Source organism: Pipistrellus kuhlii, unplaced genomic scaffold (genome assembly GCF_014108245.1).
Source record: "Pipistrellus kuhlii isolate mPipKuh1 unplaced genomic scaffold, mPipKuh1.p scaffold_m20_p_10, whole genome shotgun sequence".
Lineage (NCBI taxonomy): Eukaryota > Metazoa > Chordata > Mammalia > Chiroptera > Vespertilionidae > Pipistrellus > Pipistrellus kuhlii.
The window spans coordinates 50,447,280-50,461,384 of NW_023425405.1; the positions used below are offsets into that span (position 1 = coordinate 50,447,280).

Below are 14,105 nucleotides of genomic sequence, written 5' to 3' on the forward strand. Positions count from 1 at the left end.
AAAAAAAGGTGACTATCTCCACATATGTTTGGGTTTACCTCGCTCTTGCCTCCTCAAGAGCCTCACTCGTTGGGGAATTTGTCCTTTCTCCTGCTTCTTGAACCTTTCCTTCCTCTACTGTCCCAGCATATGAGCTGCGATCTCCCTTGAAAAACAAAATGAACAACAAAAGCCAACCCCCCCCCCCCAAAAAAAAATGGTATGGCTCAGTTGGTTGGGCATCATCCCAGGTCTGGGAAGGTTGCTGGTTCAGTTTGCAGTAGGGAGTGCGCATGTTTCTCCCTATCTCCCTTCCTCTCTCTCTCTAAAAATCAATTAAAAAATATTTTATTGATTTTTTTTTTTACAGAGAGGAAGAGAGAGGGATAGAGAGTTAGAAACACCGATGAGAGAGAGTCATCGATCAGCTGCCTCTTGCACACCCCCTACTGGGGATGTGCCCACAACCAAGGTACATGCCCTTGACTGGAATCGAACCCGGGACCTTTCAGTCTGCAGGCCAACGCTCTATCCATTGAGCCAAACCGGTTTCTGCTAAAAATCAATTTTAAAAAATCTTAAAAAAGACACAACCCAACGACAGCAGCAACAACAACAAACAACAACAAAAGCCAATTCCAACACTCCCACTTGTCTTTTAAGCTCCTTAAGATTTGTGTACACAACTGAGTTTCCTTCAAATCACTCCAGCCTGTCCCTGGCTCCTACCACTCCATCACACCTGCTTTGCTAAGGCCACTGTAGGGGGTTGAGTAATAATCCCCCAAAAGATATGTTCAAGTCCTAACCCGTAAACCTGGGAGTGTGAACCTATTTGGAGAAAAGATGTAATTAAGAATCTTGAAATAAGATGATCCAGGACTTAGGGTTGGCCTTAGGTCCAACGAGTATGTCCTCCTAAGAGCAAGGCGGCGGGAGGTTTGAGACCCAGGATAAACACGGGGTAGAAGTCCAGGTGAATCAGATTTTTTAATTCCCTTGGTTTTTAGATTCACTTGTTGATAGTTATGTATTTGTTGTTCATAATTTTTATCTTTATTTTCTTTCTCTTCTGAAAGAACCCCCTTCAGCAATTCATATAATTCTGGTTTGGTGGTGATGAACTCTTTTAGCTTTAAAATTTTTTTTTTTATTAGTGAAGTTCTTTATCTGGTCTTAGATTTTAAAACCCTGATGGACAATATTAACTGTTTAAAACAATAGAATCAGAGGTATGGAAGGGGAGTGGACTGATGATTCTCAGGGAAAAGAGGAGTGGGGGGGGGTGCGGGAAGAGACTGAACATAAACTGTGCACCTATGGATGAGGATAATGGGGGGGAGGAAGGGCAGAGGGTGGGGTAGGAACCTGGTGGAGGGGGGAAAAATGAGGAACTTCTGTAATAATATGAACAATAAACGTTTATTAAGAAAAAAATAAAGTAGTCCAGGTGAAGATGGAGGCAGGAAGGGGAGTGATGTAGCTCTAAGCCGTGGACTGCTGGCGGTCATGAGAAACCGGAAGAGGCAAGGAAGGGTTCTCCTCCAGAGCCCTCAGACGGAATGCAGCCCTGGACGGTTTTGGATTTCTGGTCTCCAGAGTTCTGAGAGAATAAGTGTATGTAGTTTTAAGCCACTAACTTGGGTTAATTTATTATGGCAGCTTTGGAAATTAATAGTCACCAATGGCCTGTATTGCAAAACCAGACATAATATAATCTTGCATCTTCCTTTTTTTTCTTTTTTAAAAGCAGGAATCTTCTCTAGCAACACCACAAACACCACAATTTCTCTCTGCTTTTTTTAAAAAAATATATATTTTTATTGATTTCAGGAGGAAGGGAGAGGGAGGGAGAGATAGAAACATCAATGATGAGAGAGAATCATTGGTCGGCTGCCTCCTGCACTCCCCACATTGGGGATTGAGCCTGCAATCCAGGCATGCATCCTTGACCAGAATCGAACCCGGGATCCTTCAGTCCACAGACTGACACTCTATCCATTGAGCCAAACCAGCTAGGGCTACATTTTCCATTTTACAGCAGAATTGGACTCAGTTGATTATCCCTTTCTTGAAACCTCTGACAGTCCTGGCTTCCAGGGAACCACTTCCTGTTGGGTTCTCTCTTCTCTTTGAGAATGCTTCCTCGTAAGAGTCTCTCTCTTTGTTTCCACCCAACCTCTAAATGTCTCCTCTTCTTCTACACCCTCTCAAGTAATCACATCCCTACCTGTGGCTCTAAGTATCACCCATGTACTAATGATTCCCAAATTGATGCCTCCAACTTAGACCTGCTGTTAGCTTCTGTCATGTGTACACCATGCCTTCTTGACACATGGTGTTTCATAGCAATCTCATCCATGAACATGCATGCACAAGACCAGAACTTTTGATTTTCACGAAATGGTCCTCCCACCAGCCCCCTAAAAAGCCCGTTCTTTCTCTGGTTTCCCACAGCTGAAGAAATGGCATCTGCACCTAACACAACTGCTCTACCAGGACCTGTATCTAATTCCTAAGCCAGTCTTGTCAATGTACGATGCATCTCAATCTACTGAGTCTACTCACTTCTCTCTCTCTCTCTCTTTCTCACCCCCCCCCCCCCCCCCCCCCCGGCTGCAACCATCCTGGGACCTCACTAACATCTCACCTGGTCTCTTGCAAGAGCATCCAATTCTCCACACAGCAGCTAGAGGATCTTTTTTCTATTTCTTTTTTCTTTCTTTCTTTTTTTTTTCATATATATTTTATTGATTTTTTACAGAGAGGAAGGGAGAGAGATAGAGAGCTAGAAACGTCAATGAGAGAGGAATATCTACCAGCTGCCTCTTGCACACCCCCTACTGGGGATGTGCCTGCAACCAAGGTACATGCCCTTGACCGGAATCGAACCTGGGACCTTTCAGTCCGCAGACCGACGCTCTACCACTGAGCCAAACCGGTTACGGCTATCTTTTTTTCTTTTATAGCGGATCTTTTAATCTATCAGATTATGCCATGTTCCTAAAGCCCTCCAAAGGATTCTTGCTGAATCAAGTGCAAAACCCAAACTCTGAGTGCCTTTTGTGACCTTGTCCTTGCCTCCTGTCCCTCCCCTACCCCCACTTCATCCACAGGGGGTCTTCCCTGGCTCTGGGAGCTTACCGAACCTTTTCTACCTCAGTCCCTCTCTGCCGGGATTCTCTCTCCACACTGGGCCAGCAGCTGGCTTCCTTAGAGAAAACTCCCTGACAGCACTCTCCTCACATACTTTGTCGGTTCCTCCTCCTTCCCTTTCGTAGAGTCATAGCACTTGCCGATATCTGTAATTACACATTCGATCGTGTGTTTATTTATGATCTCTCCCACCGAGCTGCTTGCAGGAAGCAGCTGGGACTCTTGTCTGCTTCTCATCACTAAGCACAGAGCGCCTCACTCAGGGGCAGCAGCAGCCAGGATGCTCCAGAAAGATTTGTTGAATGAATTCACTCTCTTATTCTTTGCCTCAAATGTATGTCCTGGCATGGAAGGCTTGCCTGGCATGAACACATGCAACCCAAAAGAAAAAGAAAAAAAAAATCTAAATTTTATGAAAACCCGAAGACTTAAGTTTTACAAACATATAAATTATTTTATTTACAAAGCCATGTTACAAAAAAAAAAAAAAAAAAAAAAAAAGGCCAAAAAACCCAACCGCTCACCGGAGAATGTGTCAGGCCTGGTGCGGAACCGTGGCAGTATCAATAGATACATGTTTGTTCTTTCCTTTTTTTAAAACTGTAAGCCATGGAGTTTACTATGTACACCTACTTTAGACATTTATTCTGCTTACAATATCGCAGGCATGGAATGAATTCTGATAGTGCTAACACATGAAGGTGCGGGGCGAAGGAGGAGATGCCTAGTGTTACAAAATATGGATCGTAGAAAAGAAGAGAAACCCACCCCACAAGGGTGGCCTTGGTTCAGAATGTTTGGACATGCTCTTCTTCAAAATCCTTCCGGAAAAGGTTCTCAAGTCGGGTAGTAGGAAAGGACAAATGATCAGGTGCAAATTCTTGTCTGTGCAACAATAGTTATTTAATATACCCCCATGACTGGCCAGCGACGTAAAACCCACAGTTTTTTGTTAAAGTGCCATGGGCCAACAGCATAACAAAATAGAAGGTGTAAATAGAAAATTTCTTCTTTTCCTTTTTTTTTTTTTTTAAACAAGAGTTCACTGAGAATCAGCAATAATAGAATATGCTGTATAAACTATTCTCTACAAAGGTTGATCAGCGTTATTTACAATTGGTACATTGATACAAAAGAAGGCATACAAGTTTATCCAAGTCGCTTTGTTTTTTATGGCTGACAGGTCTATGCATTGCGCTAGGCTTAACAACCAGAGCTTTCGTGAGCCTCTGTGGCTGGCGACGAGTCACGAGATCTTCAGGCAAGTGGAGGGGGGTGTTGGGGTGTGCAGTCCCGGGCGGGGAGAGAGGGCCGAGGGGGGCGGGCGGAACAAAGAAGTCCCCAGAGGGGGTCACCCGGATAGTGCTTTACAGGCTGGTCCAGTTGAACTCCATGAAAACAAAACCAAAGAAAACTTTTTATTTGCATTCCACTTTTTTCAAGCTGTGAGTTTTGAATACATGGTTATCAAGTAAACCTGTGGTTGACCGTGAAGGAAGAGACACCGTGGGTTTTCCCTTTTCTTTTTTTGCTCAGTTTTCCAGAAATGTCCTCGCCTTGGTCAGAGCCAGTCTTTCACCAAGTCAGCAGCATTCGGTGGGGAGCCTTGTTATTCCAGCTTGCAATTCAAGATGTAGGGCGCGAAAACGTTCACACCTACAGACGGAATTGCTCCTTGAGTCCCTGTCCAGATGTTATTTCTCAGAAGCAGCCACTTCATCTCTCACCTTTGTGTTCCCTCTTTGGATATGTAAGAGTTTGTAGATCAGAGGGTTATTCTGTTACTGAGATTTTTCCCCCCCCTCGTTTTGTTTTTACTCCTGCAAGTTTTACAACTCAAAATAAATTATATTAAAAAACAAAACAAAAACACAACCACACACAGACGTCTAAAACTGAACAAGACAAAAAAATTGTGCAAAAATAACAAAGATATATCTACATACTTTTCCGTCTGAAGAAATGTACAATAAAAACATAATCCAAAGAACATTTTAAAAATATAAACATTGCTTAAAACTTTCCTAAGTTTCATATTGTTTCTGAAACTATTTCTGGTCAGTTAGCTCTGTCATATAGTAAAACATAAATTATTACAAAATTAACACTATAAAAATTTACTTTAAGAATATCTTCTAAACTTTTTTCCCCCCCAAAGGTTCTAATCTTGTTTATAATTTCTTATACATTTATAAGTCTTAAATCTGCCTTAACCACCTTTTTTTTTTAAAAAAAGGAAAAGTAACAATCTTCCCTTCAATTTGCAGTCTTCCCCCTTTCCCCCCCCCCCCCAAGATGTAAATAAACCAGCATATAAGTGCACTTTTAACACTGTAGAAATAAAAACGAAATAATCTGAACTAATGTCCTGGTACCTAATATCAACTCATTGATTTTTTAAAAAAATCTTCATTTTTATATTAAAAAATTGTAGTAATCCTATAAGAAACACTGTCAGTGCAATTTCATCGATGCAAATCACTCCGCTAGCCTCCCGCCTCAGTGGGATTCCATTCCGTGTTGAAACCTAACAGTAGTCTGATCTTTGGGGAGGGGGGTGGGGAGGGGAGGAAGACTTCGGGGTGGGGGTGAGGGTGTGTGTCCAGCTGCCACTCTGGCTTTCCTGTCTGATGTAGGGATGAAGGGAAACTCCCACTCTCTGTGCCAAGGGACAGGGTGAACAGCGCAGAACACTCACTTTACGTGGCGCGTTCCTTTCCGGACCGATTCCTGATTAAAGCTTACAGTACTGACGTTTCCTTCAGACTCCAGTGTGAATAGTTTCAGCTGCGCTCTTCCTCGCTAGGGAGTGGCCGGCCTTACCACTCTGACCCGGGGTGGCTGTGTCTGAGCTGGGCCTCTGAGAACCCGACAGATCCTGATACAGGGGGCCCGTCGTGTGGCCCAGGGTCGTGTGGCCCAGGGCACAGAGCTGGGTGGGCGGGGCTTGTACTCATTCTCACCAGGGGTTTGACCCGTAGCCCTCCATGGAAGCTTTCCCCCAGATCCATCCTTCCCTCCCCTTGTCTCCTCTTGCCCGGCCCTGGAGGGCAGCTGGAGAGTGTCCACAGCTGTGGGCACTGTGCCTTCTTCAGAGTGGCCTCCTGGGGCCTCCTGTCCCCCCCCCCCCCCGGGGGGGGGCATCCCTCTCTGGTTTGACCAGCTTTGGGCCCTTGCCCAGGGCACCCTGGATTCCTAACAAGCTCAGAGGACCACAACCACCCAGTTCTCACGATCTCTGAGGGATAGCTTTCCGACCCCCATTCTCTGCTTCCAGCCACCTCCCAGGCCCGGTCCAGACCTGACCCGGTATATCCCCTCTCTCAGCTGCACGGCCGGCCGGTGGTCCTGGGTGCCCTGGAAACCTGATGGGTGCTTGGCCACCCTCCTGCCTCTGTTCTCCGCTCCCCAGCGGAGCCCCTCCCAGGCCATCCAGAGGCGAGCTTATGAGAGACAACTTCTTGGGACAGCCTTGGGGACCCAGAGAGTGGCAGGTAGGATGGGATGGATGGGCGGGCGAGGACAAGGAAAAGAGCACTTCGTGTGCTCAAGTTCGAGTTTCCGATGACGATGCCAACTGGGAACGGACGTCCCGAACGGTCTGCTCGCGTGGCTGGAGCAAAACGACGGTGCAGTAGTTGAATCAGAAGCTGGAGGAGGGACCCCGAGCTTGGAAGGATGTGTACATGTGGCAAACGAAAGACAACGAAGAAAACAAAACACGGGCATTGTTTTCTGTAAATCTCAAATTCACGTTCTCTTGCCTTTTTTCTTTTTCTCCAAAAAACGAAAGAAACTGGTCATAAAAAAGAAAAAGACAAAGAAAGGCCGGAGCCACAGGCGGGCCCAGGAAATGGATCCCCCACTGCCCACTCCCTGCCCCCATGGCCCCTGGGCGGGACCGGAGGCCAGGCGTTGTTCTGGAAGTGGCTTCATAGTCTTGCTATGGAAGAGTCCTTATCCTGCCTGTTCTGTTTGTGGTCTTCTAGAAAAGAAAAGAAGCTTGGGATTACCACGAGGATTCGAGAACAGAGTGATTTCTCATCTATAACAAAAAGGAGACCATCCCAACCCCTACAGCAGCCAAAGGCAGGAGGGGATGTCTGCAAAGGACCCCATACATGTAGGGTAACCCCAAAGATCCTAGTGGTGGGGGGAAATGCAAAGATAAATTCATGGGTTTCTCTCCAGCATAGAGGATCAGAATAAGTCTGTGTTCTCTCTCTCTCTCTCTCTCTCTCTCTCGCTCTCTCGCTCTCTCTCTCTTTTCCCCCCAATTCGTTCACCTGGGATGTTCCTACCGTTTCCCCAAAAATAAGACATCCTCCGAAAATAAGACCTAGCGCATGGAAAAATAAGACATCCCCTGAAAATAAGACCTAGCACATCTTTGGGAGCAAAAATTAATATAAGACAGTGTCTTTATTTTTGGGGAAACAGGGTAGCTAACCTACAGACAGCCCAGGGAATTATCTAAGGAAGAGGCAGAGTGATGGGTGAAGCACAGACTATGGAGACCAAGGTTCTGGGTTCACGTGACTTAGCCTCATCGTCCAGTCACCTTCATCTATAAAATGAGGATGGCCGTTTTGTCTCTCACAGGGTCTGTTAAAGGTTTACATGCATGGACAGGGTGGCTAGCCCAGCCTCTGCGGAGGAAGGACTCAGCAGACTATCATCATCACTGTTACATTCGTCAGGGCTGACTGCCAGCATTCCGGGTCCCCACAGGCGGGCCTGGAGCCCCGGGCAGGCGCATTCACCACCTGTGCGGGAGGTCTGCCGTCCACAGAGGCAGCCCCTGCCCGAGCACAGAGGACACCCCCACCCCCTCCGCCCACAGAGGACTGGGGGCAGGTGCTCAGGCCCCGAAAGGGCCATCGCGACTCAAAATAATGGAGGCACCCTCCTTGATCTGGGGAGACAAAGACTGTTTCCCTATAACCTTCCCCCAAATTCTACCCCAGATTTGCGAGGAAACCCCAAAGGCCAACACACAGACAAATATACATTGCAATGTGTTGTCTGCGAAGCCTACAGGTATCGAAGACAACACAACGCAGCCGTCATCGTATTTTCCCCCGATCACGCACGGCATGCGGGAAGCCGCCCCCTACGCTCCCTGGTCTCCCCCCGCATGCACATGCTCGCCAATGGAGAAAATTATTCACACACGAACTAACTCTCACACCTCAAGTTCGTAAAACTCCCAAGTCTACCCTGAAGAGTCCCGGCTTGGAACCGCTCTCCGAAGGGTGGCTCTAGCTCCCCAGAGGCCTGGAGAAAGCACTGACTGACCTGCCTCTAGCAAGGCCCGTTAGTCCACATCACCTTATTTAATTTTCACAGCAATCTTAGGAGGTAGGCATTGACTTTGCCATTTAACAGATGAAAAAAAAAAAAAAATTAGACTCAAAGTAATCTGCCTAATATGACACGGCTGCTAATACTAATAGTAATTGCTAACACGTGTGTGTTCTATTGGGCATTTTCTAGACTCTAGAAAATGTGTCAAACACAAGGCCCTCGGGCCAAATCCGTCCCGCCAGGCCTTGCAATGTGGCCCGCACCGCGCTGTCATCACTGCACTCCGCTGCGTTTCCATCACAATGACAGTTTATGACTGTTCAGTAAACCATTCGGCCCGCGATTTAGGCTGGATTTTAGATTTTGGCCCCTTCTCTGATTGAGTTTGACACCCCTGTTTTAGAGGCTTTCTGTGAATAAGTTAATTTAATCATCACAAAAGCCCTATGAGGTAGGGACCATTATAATCCCCATTTAAAAAAAAATATATTTTATTTTTCACAGAGAGGAATTGAGAGGGATAGAGAGTTAGAAACACCGATGAGAGAGAATCATCAACCAGCTGCCTCTTGCACACCCACTACGTACGTGCCCTTGACCGGAATCGAACCCGGGACCCTTCAGTTCGCAGGCTGAGGCTCTAGCCATTGAGCCAAACCGGTTTTGACTATAATCCCCATAGTATGGTGAGGAAACAAGCACAGAGGAGTTAAGTAACGTGCCCAAGGGCACACAGCTAGTAACTACTAACGTGGGAAGCCAGACGGCCGTGCTGTTAACCAGATGAGATTTGAACCAGGATCTGACCCAAATACCCACATTCTTTCCACCCCGCTGATGACCTTATGTACTCCACTCCTCTCCCCCTCCGCCCCCCTAACTTACCTGTCGGCTGTGTCCTGGGCTGGGTATGCTTGAAGGGCTGGACTGTGACAGAGCGAGGCTGCTGTTTTTCCCAACCTGAAAGACATCGGCGAAGCCCTCCTCAGACAGCGAGCCAGCATGGGCAGGCCCCGCCCACACCAGGTGTCCACGGGGACAGGAGAGGGCTGTGCCACCACGTGCTCCTTGCCCTCCCGTCCATCTCAAATGGCAGAGAAAACGGAAACGTCTCAGCGGTGCCTGGAGGATGTCACTCCCACCCCAGAGGAAAGCATAACGGAGGGGAACTCAATCCTGCTTCCCCCGTGAGGACGTTTTCGGGATGAGGATAAAGCAATCTGGCTGGAGGCCTGCCATGTCGCCCCCCTCCCCGTCCCTCCCCTCGGAGCATTGAACTGGGCAGAGGCCCAGCTTTTCCATCTGTGGCCAAAGGGTTACACAGACGCCTCCACCTCTGAACTCAGGCCTCCCCTCACTTATTTCTGGCTCAGGCTCCCGTGGATCAGCGGCGGATAGAAGCCTGGGCCTTGTTCTGGGCCCGTTTTCTCAGTCAGGAGACACAGTGCAGCCCTTACTGTTCCCGAGCAAAAGCATGATGGCCCTGGGCTTCCTCCTCCAGGGGAAGCGGACCGGTCCTTGGACAGTGTCCTGGGAGCACGGGGCTGCCCTTGGCACACACGGCTGGTGCTCGATTGAGTGCCGTCCCAGAGGCAGCTCCTGCCTTGGGCCCATGAAGAGCTGGCCTCCCCGCTGCCTGGCTCAGAGGGAATCAAACCGGGAGGTCATGGTCTGATTCCCGGTCAGGGCACATGTCCGGGTTTTGGGCTTGATCCCCAGTGTGAAGCGTGCAAGAGGCAGCTGATCAATGATTCCCTCCCATCATTGATGTTTCTATCACCCCCCCCCCCCCCCGTGAAATAAATTAAAAAATATAAAGAACTTTATATATATAGCCTTCTACATTAATTCAGCTTTGCATAAAGACATCGGCCTTACATTTGCAGCCATTTTGTTTAATTTAATACTCCTGTGGCAAATTCTGGCCTTACTCCTACCAGATACACTGAAACAGAACCTCAGTTGGTCCCCAGAGCACATGTTTACCTTGAATTTCTCAACCTCACACCACGCCCCTTCCAGTCTCCTAAGAGGATCAACATAGATTCTCCAAAGGCTTTTCTCCAACATTCAGAAATCCCTGGACAAAGCTTTTTCTTAGTGGCCTGGTGACAAGGACCCAGGTACCACCTAGGCCCAAGGCAGCCGTTACATTCCTCAGCTTTTTTTGGATTTCCTTCCTGATGGACCCTCGCTGGAGGCAGCTTGCCTGCTCCTCTCACCCCGCTGGTGGCTGGCTCGTAGTGTTGACTGCACATTCCCTATGTCCTGGCAGACCCAACAGTCAACAGAGCGGTCTTTACTCCACAGAGGCACGCCATGAACACATGAGAGGCATGGAGGGCTAAGAGCCCAGGCTCCAGAGCTAACCGGCCTGGTTTCAATCCCAGCCCTGCTACGTACTTGCTGTGTGACTTTGGCAAATTCTGGCCTTACTCCTACCAGATATAATGAAACAGAACCCCAGTTGGTCCCCAGAGCACCTTCCTGTGCCTTGGTTGACTCATCTATCAAAGGACAGTAATAACAGGGAATGGCTACAGGTGTTAAATGTAGCTGAAGGACTTGGATCGGAGCCCCCCTCCTAAGTGTTAGCTGCTAAGATTTTATCTGAAATGGGTGACAGGATAGCCTGCCGCTCAGCGTGTGGCCTGCAAACCAGTGGCCTGTTAGAATGCAGACTCTCAGGCCTTCTCCCACCCCTGCCTCTGCCCCTGGCCTGACTCAGAACCTGCATCCTAGCAACCCTCAGGGAACTCAGGTGGTCCTGAGTTCGGAGGTCCTGGCTGTGCGTCCATCCAGACCTGGAGGTGGCACTGAACCCCCGGTGAGCCTCAGCATAGGGCGCCCCCCCCCCCCCCCCCCCCCCCCCGGCACTGAGCAGCCAGAGGCAGCACGTCTGCTGCAGCTGCACACATGTGTGAGGGGCCGGGCTCCCGGGAGGCGCCCCGTCCTCCCCTTCTCCCTCCCTGGCCTCCGTTGCAGCTTGTCTGGCCCTTGGGATCCAAACTTGCTGCTTCTCAAGTGTTTGCTTGTGATTTGTGAATCCCCCTCGAGATGCTCTCCCCGTGAGGTTTTAACGAGCCTCCTGTAAAGATGACACAACTGCCTCTCGTCTCTCCCGAGTCCTCGCCCCCGGATGGGGCTGGGCTCAGGGCCCGGGCACGTCATGCTCTGGCTGTGACCCTGGGGCTGCGGGAGCAGGTGCCCGGCCAGCAGGGGCAAGGCCCCGGGGCAGCCTGCGGAGCGGCTCCTCTGGCCTCGCTCTCTCCGAGGAGCCCCATGGCACTGGTCTGTGCGGGCGGGGACTCTCCGAGGTCGCTTCCCTAGCCTGGGAGGCAGACCAGACTCGGGGATGGGAACAGAACACAAGGGAAGACACACGGATTCTCCCTGGACCACACACCACGTTCCCACAGCTTTCCTCACAATCCCCCTCCTCCCCATTTGGTACAGTGGCATCGCACAATTCTGTGCCCGTTGCCGTTCGTTTTACTTTTGGGAAAAAAAAGAGTTATGCCGAAACCGGTTTGGCTCAGTGGATAGAGCGTCGGTCTGTGGACTGAAAGGTCCCAGGTTCGATTCCGGTCAAGGGCATGTACATTGGTTGTGGGCACATCCCCAGTGGGGGGGTGTGCAGGAGGCAGCTGATCGATGTCTCTCTCTCATCAATGTTTCTAGCTCTCTATCCCTCTCCCTTCCTCTCTGTAAAAAAATCAATAAAATATATTAAAAAAAAAAAGTTGTACCAGCAAGAGGGGGAGGGGCACCGGGGCAGCCAGGTGACGTGGAACAGTCCCGGGGGGCCGGAACCACGAGCCAGCACCCCCCAGAGGGGACCCTGGTCCTCCTTCCACCTGCCTGGCCTCAGCGCTTCCCGAGGGGACTCCCAACAGACCAGATGAAACTCCTCGGCAACAGAACCCTTTAATGAGACCACCCTCAGAAGCTCGAGGTATAAAAGGGAAGCAGCGTGGGGAGCTCAAGGCCTCTCTGTGCCTCAGTTTCCTCCTCTGGAAGGCGGTGATGACAATGGCACCAGCTGCCCCCGGCGGCTGTGAGGACTAAGTGAGACCCTGGTTGCCCGGTGCCCAGGGTGGCACGGACCAAGCACACCGAGTGCTGCAGCAAGCCACTGCTCTCCTGGCAGCGGCGGGCGGCGGCCTCGGGGACAACGGGACAGTCCCCGGGCTAAGCAGGGGCGCTGCCCGGCTCCCGCCGCCCCGGGCGCCTGGCGGGCCGGGACCCTTACCTGCCGCGAGGAGGAGGAGGTGCTGTTCACCGGGTCGGGCATCGGCGGGAGAAGGCTGGGCGGGTTCTTTTTGTGGACGCTGTTCATCCCAGGCATCTTAGTGATCTTACAGGCTTTGCCGCCCGAGCTCGCGTTCTTACGCTTTTTCCCTTCCGACTTGTCGAAGGAGAGGGGCAGCGCAGAAGACACGGCGTGGTGGGAGGCCAGGGAGAGGTCCCCCGCGAGGGCGGGCACGGCGAGGGGGCAGGGCTCGCTGCCGCCCCCGGGGCCCAGGTGCCTCCCGATGTCCGGGGGGCCGCCGGGCAGCGAGGTCCGTCCTGAGGGCTCCAGTTTGGCACTGAGGAGGGGGCTCACCCCGTTGTTGGAGGTGTGCACGGGCAGGCTGGCGTAGGGGGCAGCCAGCTGGTAGGAATTCAAGGCCGAGCTGGCTCCGAGCACGCAGTTCTTCCTGGGGGGCCCCGCCAGCGGGGACGGGAGGGGCGCCTGCAGGGGGAACGGGGCGGGGGCCGGCGCGGGCGGCGGCCGCCTCTTCTTGTTGCTCGAGGGAGGAGGAGGAGGAAGAGGAGGAGGAGGAGGAGGAGGAGGGACGGACAGGTCTCTGACTTTTGAGGATCTGCTGGTTTTGGTTTTGGATGGCTTGTGGGATGCGGGGGGCGGGATGACGGCCGGGATCGGGGACACGGCCGAGGGGGCCTTGAAGGTCGAGTCCATGAGGCTGAGGGTGGCGGCCACGTGGGGGAAGGCGGCGGGGTGCGGCAGGAGGGCGCCCGGGTCCGGCGAGGCCACGAACGCGGCGGCGTTGGGGAGCATGGCGGACGTCATGATGTAGGAGGAGGCGAGCCTCGAGCTGATGGGAGCCGACGGGAGGTACACGGCACCGGGGCTGCTGAAAGGCTGCAAGACGGAGGCTGGCACGGGGGTGGCGGCGATGTGGGCTGCCGGCGAGGGCAGGGGGCAGTCTGCCGCCGGAGGGATCTTCCTACACGTGAGAGAAGAGCGAGGGAGAGACGGTGAGCGGCGGGTGGGCGGGGAGACACCCCGGGGGGACCGGACGATGGACAATGAAGCCTTGGTGGATGGCAACATCTGAAGGATGGCCCTTCCCCGTGGCCCCCCTCTCCCCCACGGCGATGCCCTGCACCCTATGTACAATCCCTTCTGGGTTTTCCGGGTCCTTTTTCCCGTGATTGGCTACTGGATGCTGGCTGATTTGGGTTCACGGATAAGAGGCAAATGTGGCCGAAACCGGTTTGGCTCAGTGGACGGGAGAGTCGGCCTGCGCACTGAAAGGTCCCAGGTTCGATTCCGGTCAGGGGCACATCCCCAGTAGAGGGTGTGCAGGAGGCAGCTGGTCGACGTTTCTCTCTCATCCATGTTTCTAGCTCTCTATCCCTCTCCCTTCCTCTCTGTG

The 14,105-nt window shown here is 51.4% G+C and overlaps 1 protein-coding gene across 6 annotated transcripts in view; it reads right to left on the reverse strand.

The window, feature by feature from the left end:
• Positions 1–4,938: 4,938 nt before the first annotated feature.
• The window catches only part of ATXN7L1 (ataxin 7 like 1), a 230,513-nt gene continuing 221,346 nt past the window's right edge, over positions 4,939–14,105 (reverse strand). For 5 of the 6 annotated variants that reach the window (XM_036429685.2, XM_036429684.2, XM_045578540.1 and 2 more), the window contains 3 exons: positions 12,695–13,673; positions 9,328–9,402; positions 4,939–7,120 (listed from right to left, as the gene is read on the reverse strand). In XM_036429685.2, the coding sequence (XP_036285578.1) occupies positions 7,079–7,120; positions 9,328–9,402; positions 12,695–13,673 (1,096 nt within the window). In that variant the 3' untranslated portion in view covers positions 4,939–7,078. The remainder of the gene's footprint in view (positions 7,121–9,327; positions 9,403–12,694; positions 13,674–14,105) is intronic. The other variant, XM_045578539.1, reaches the window with a different exon arrangement.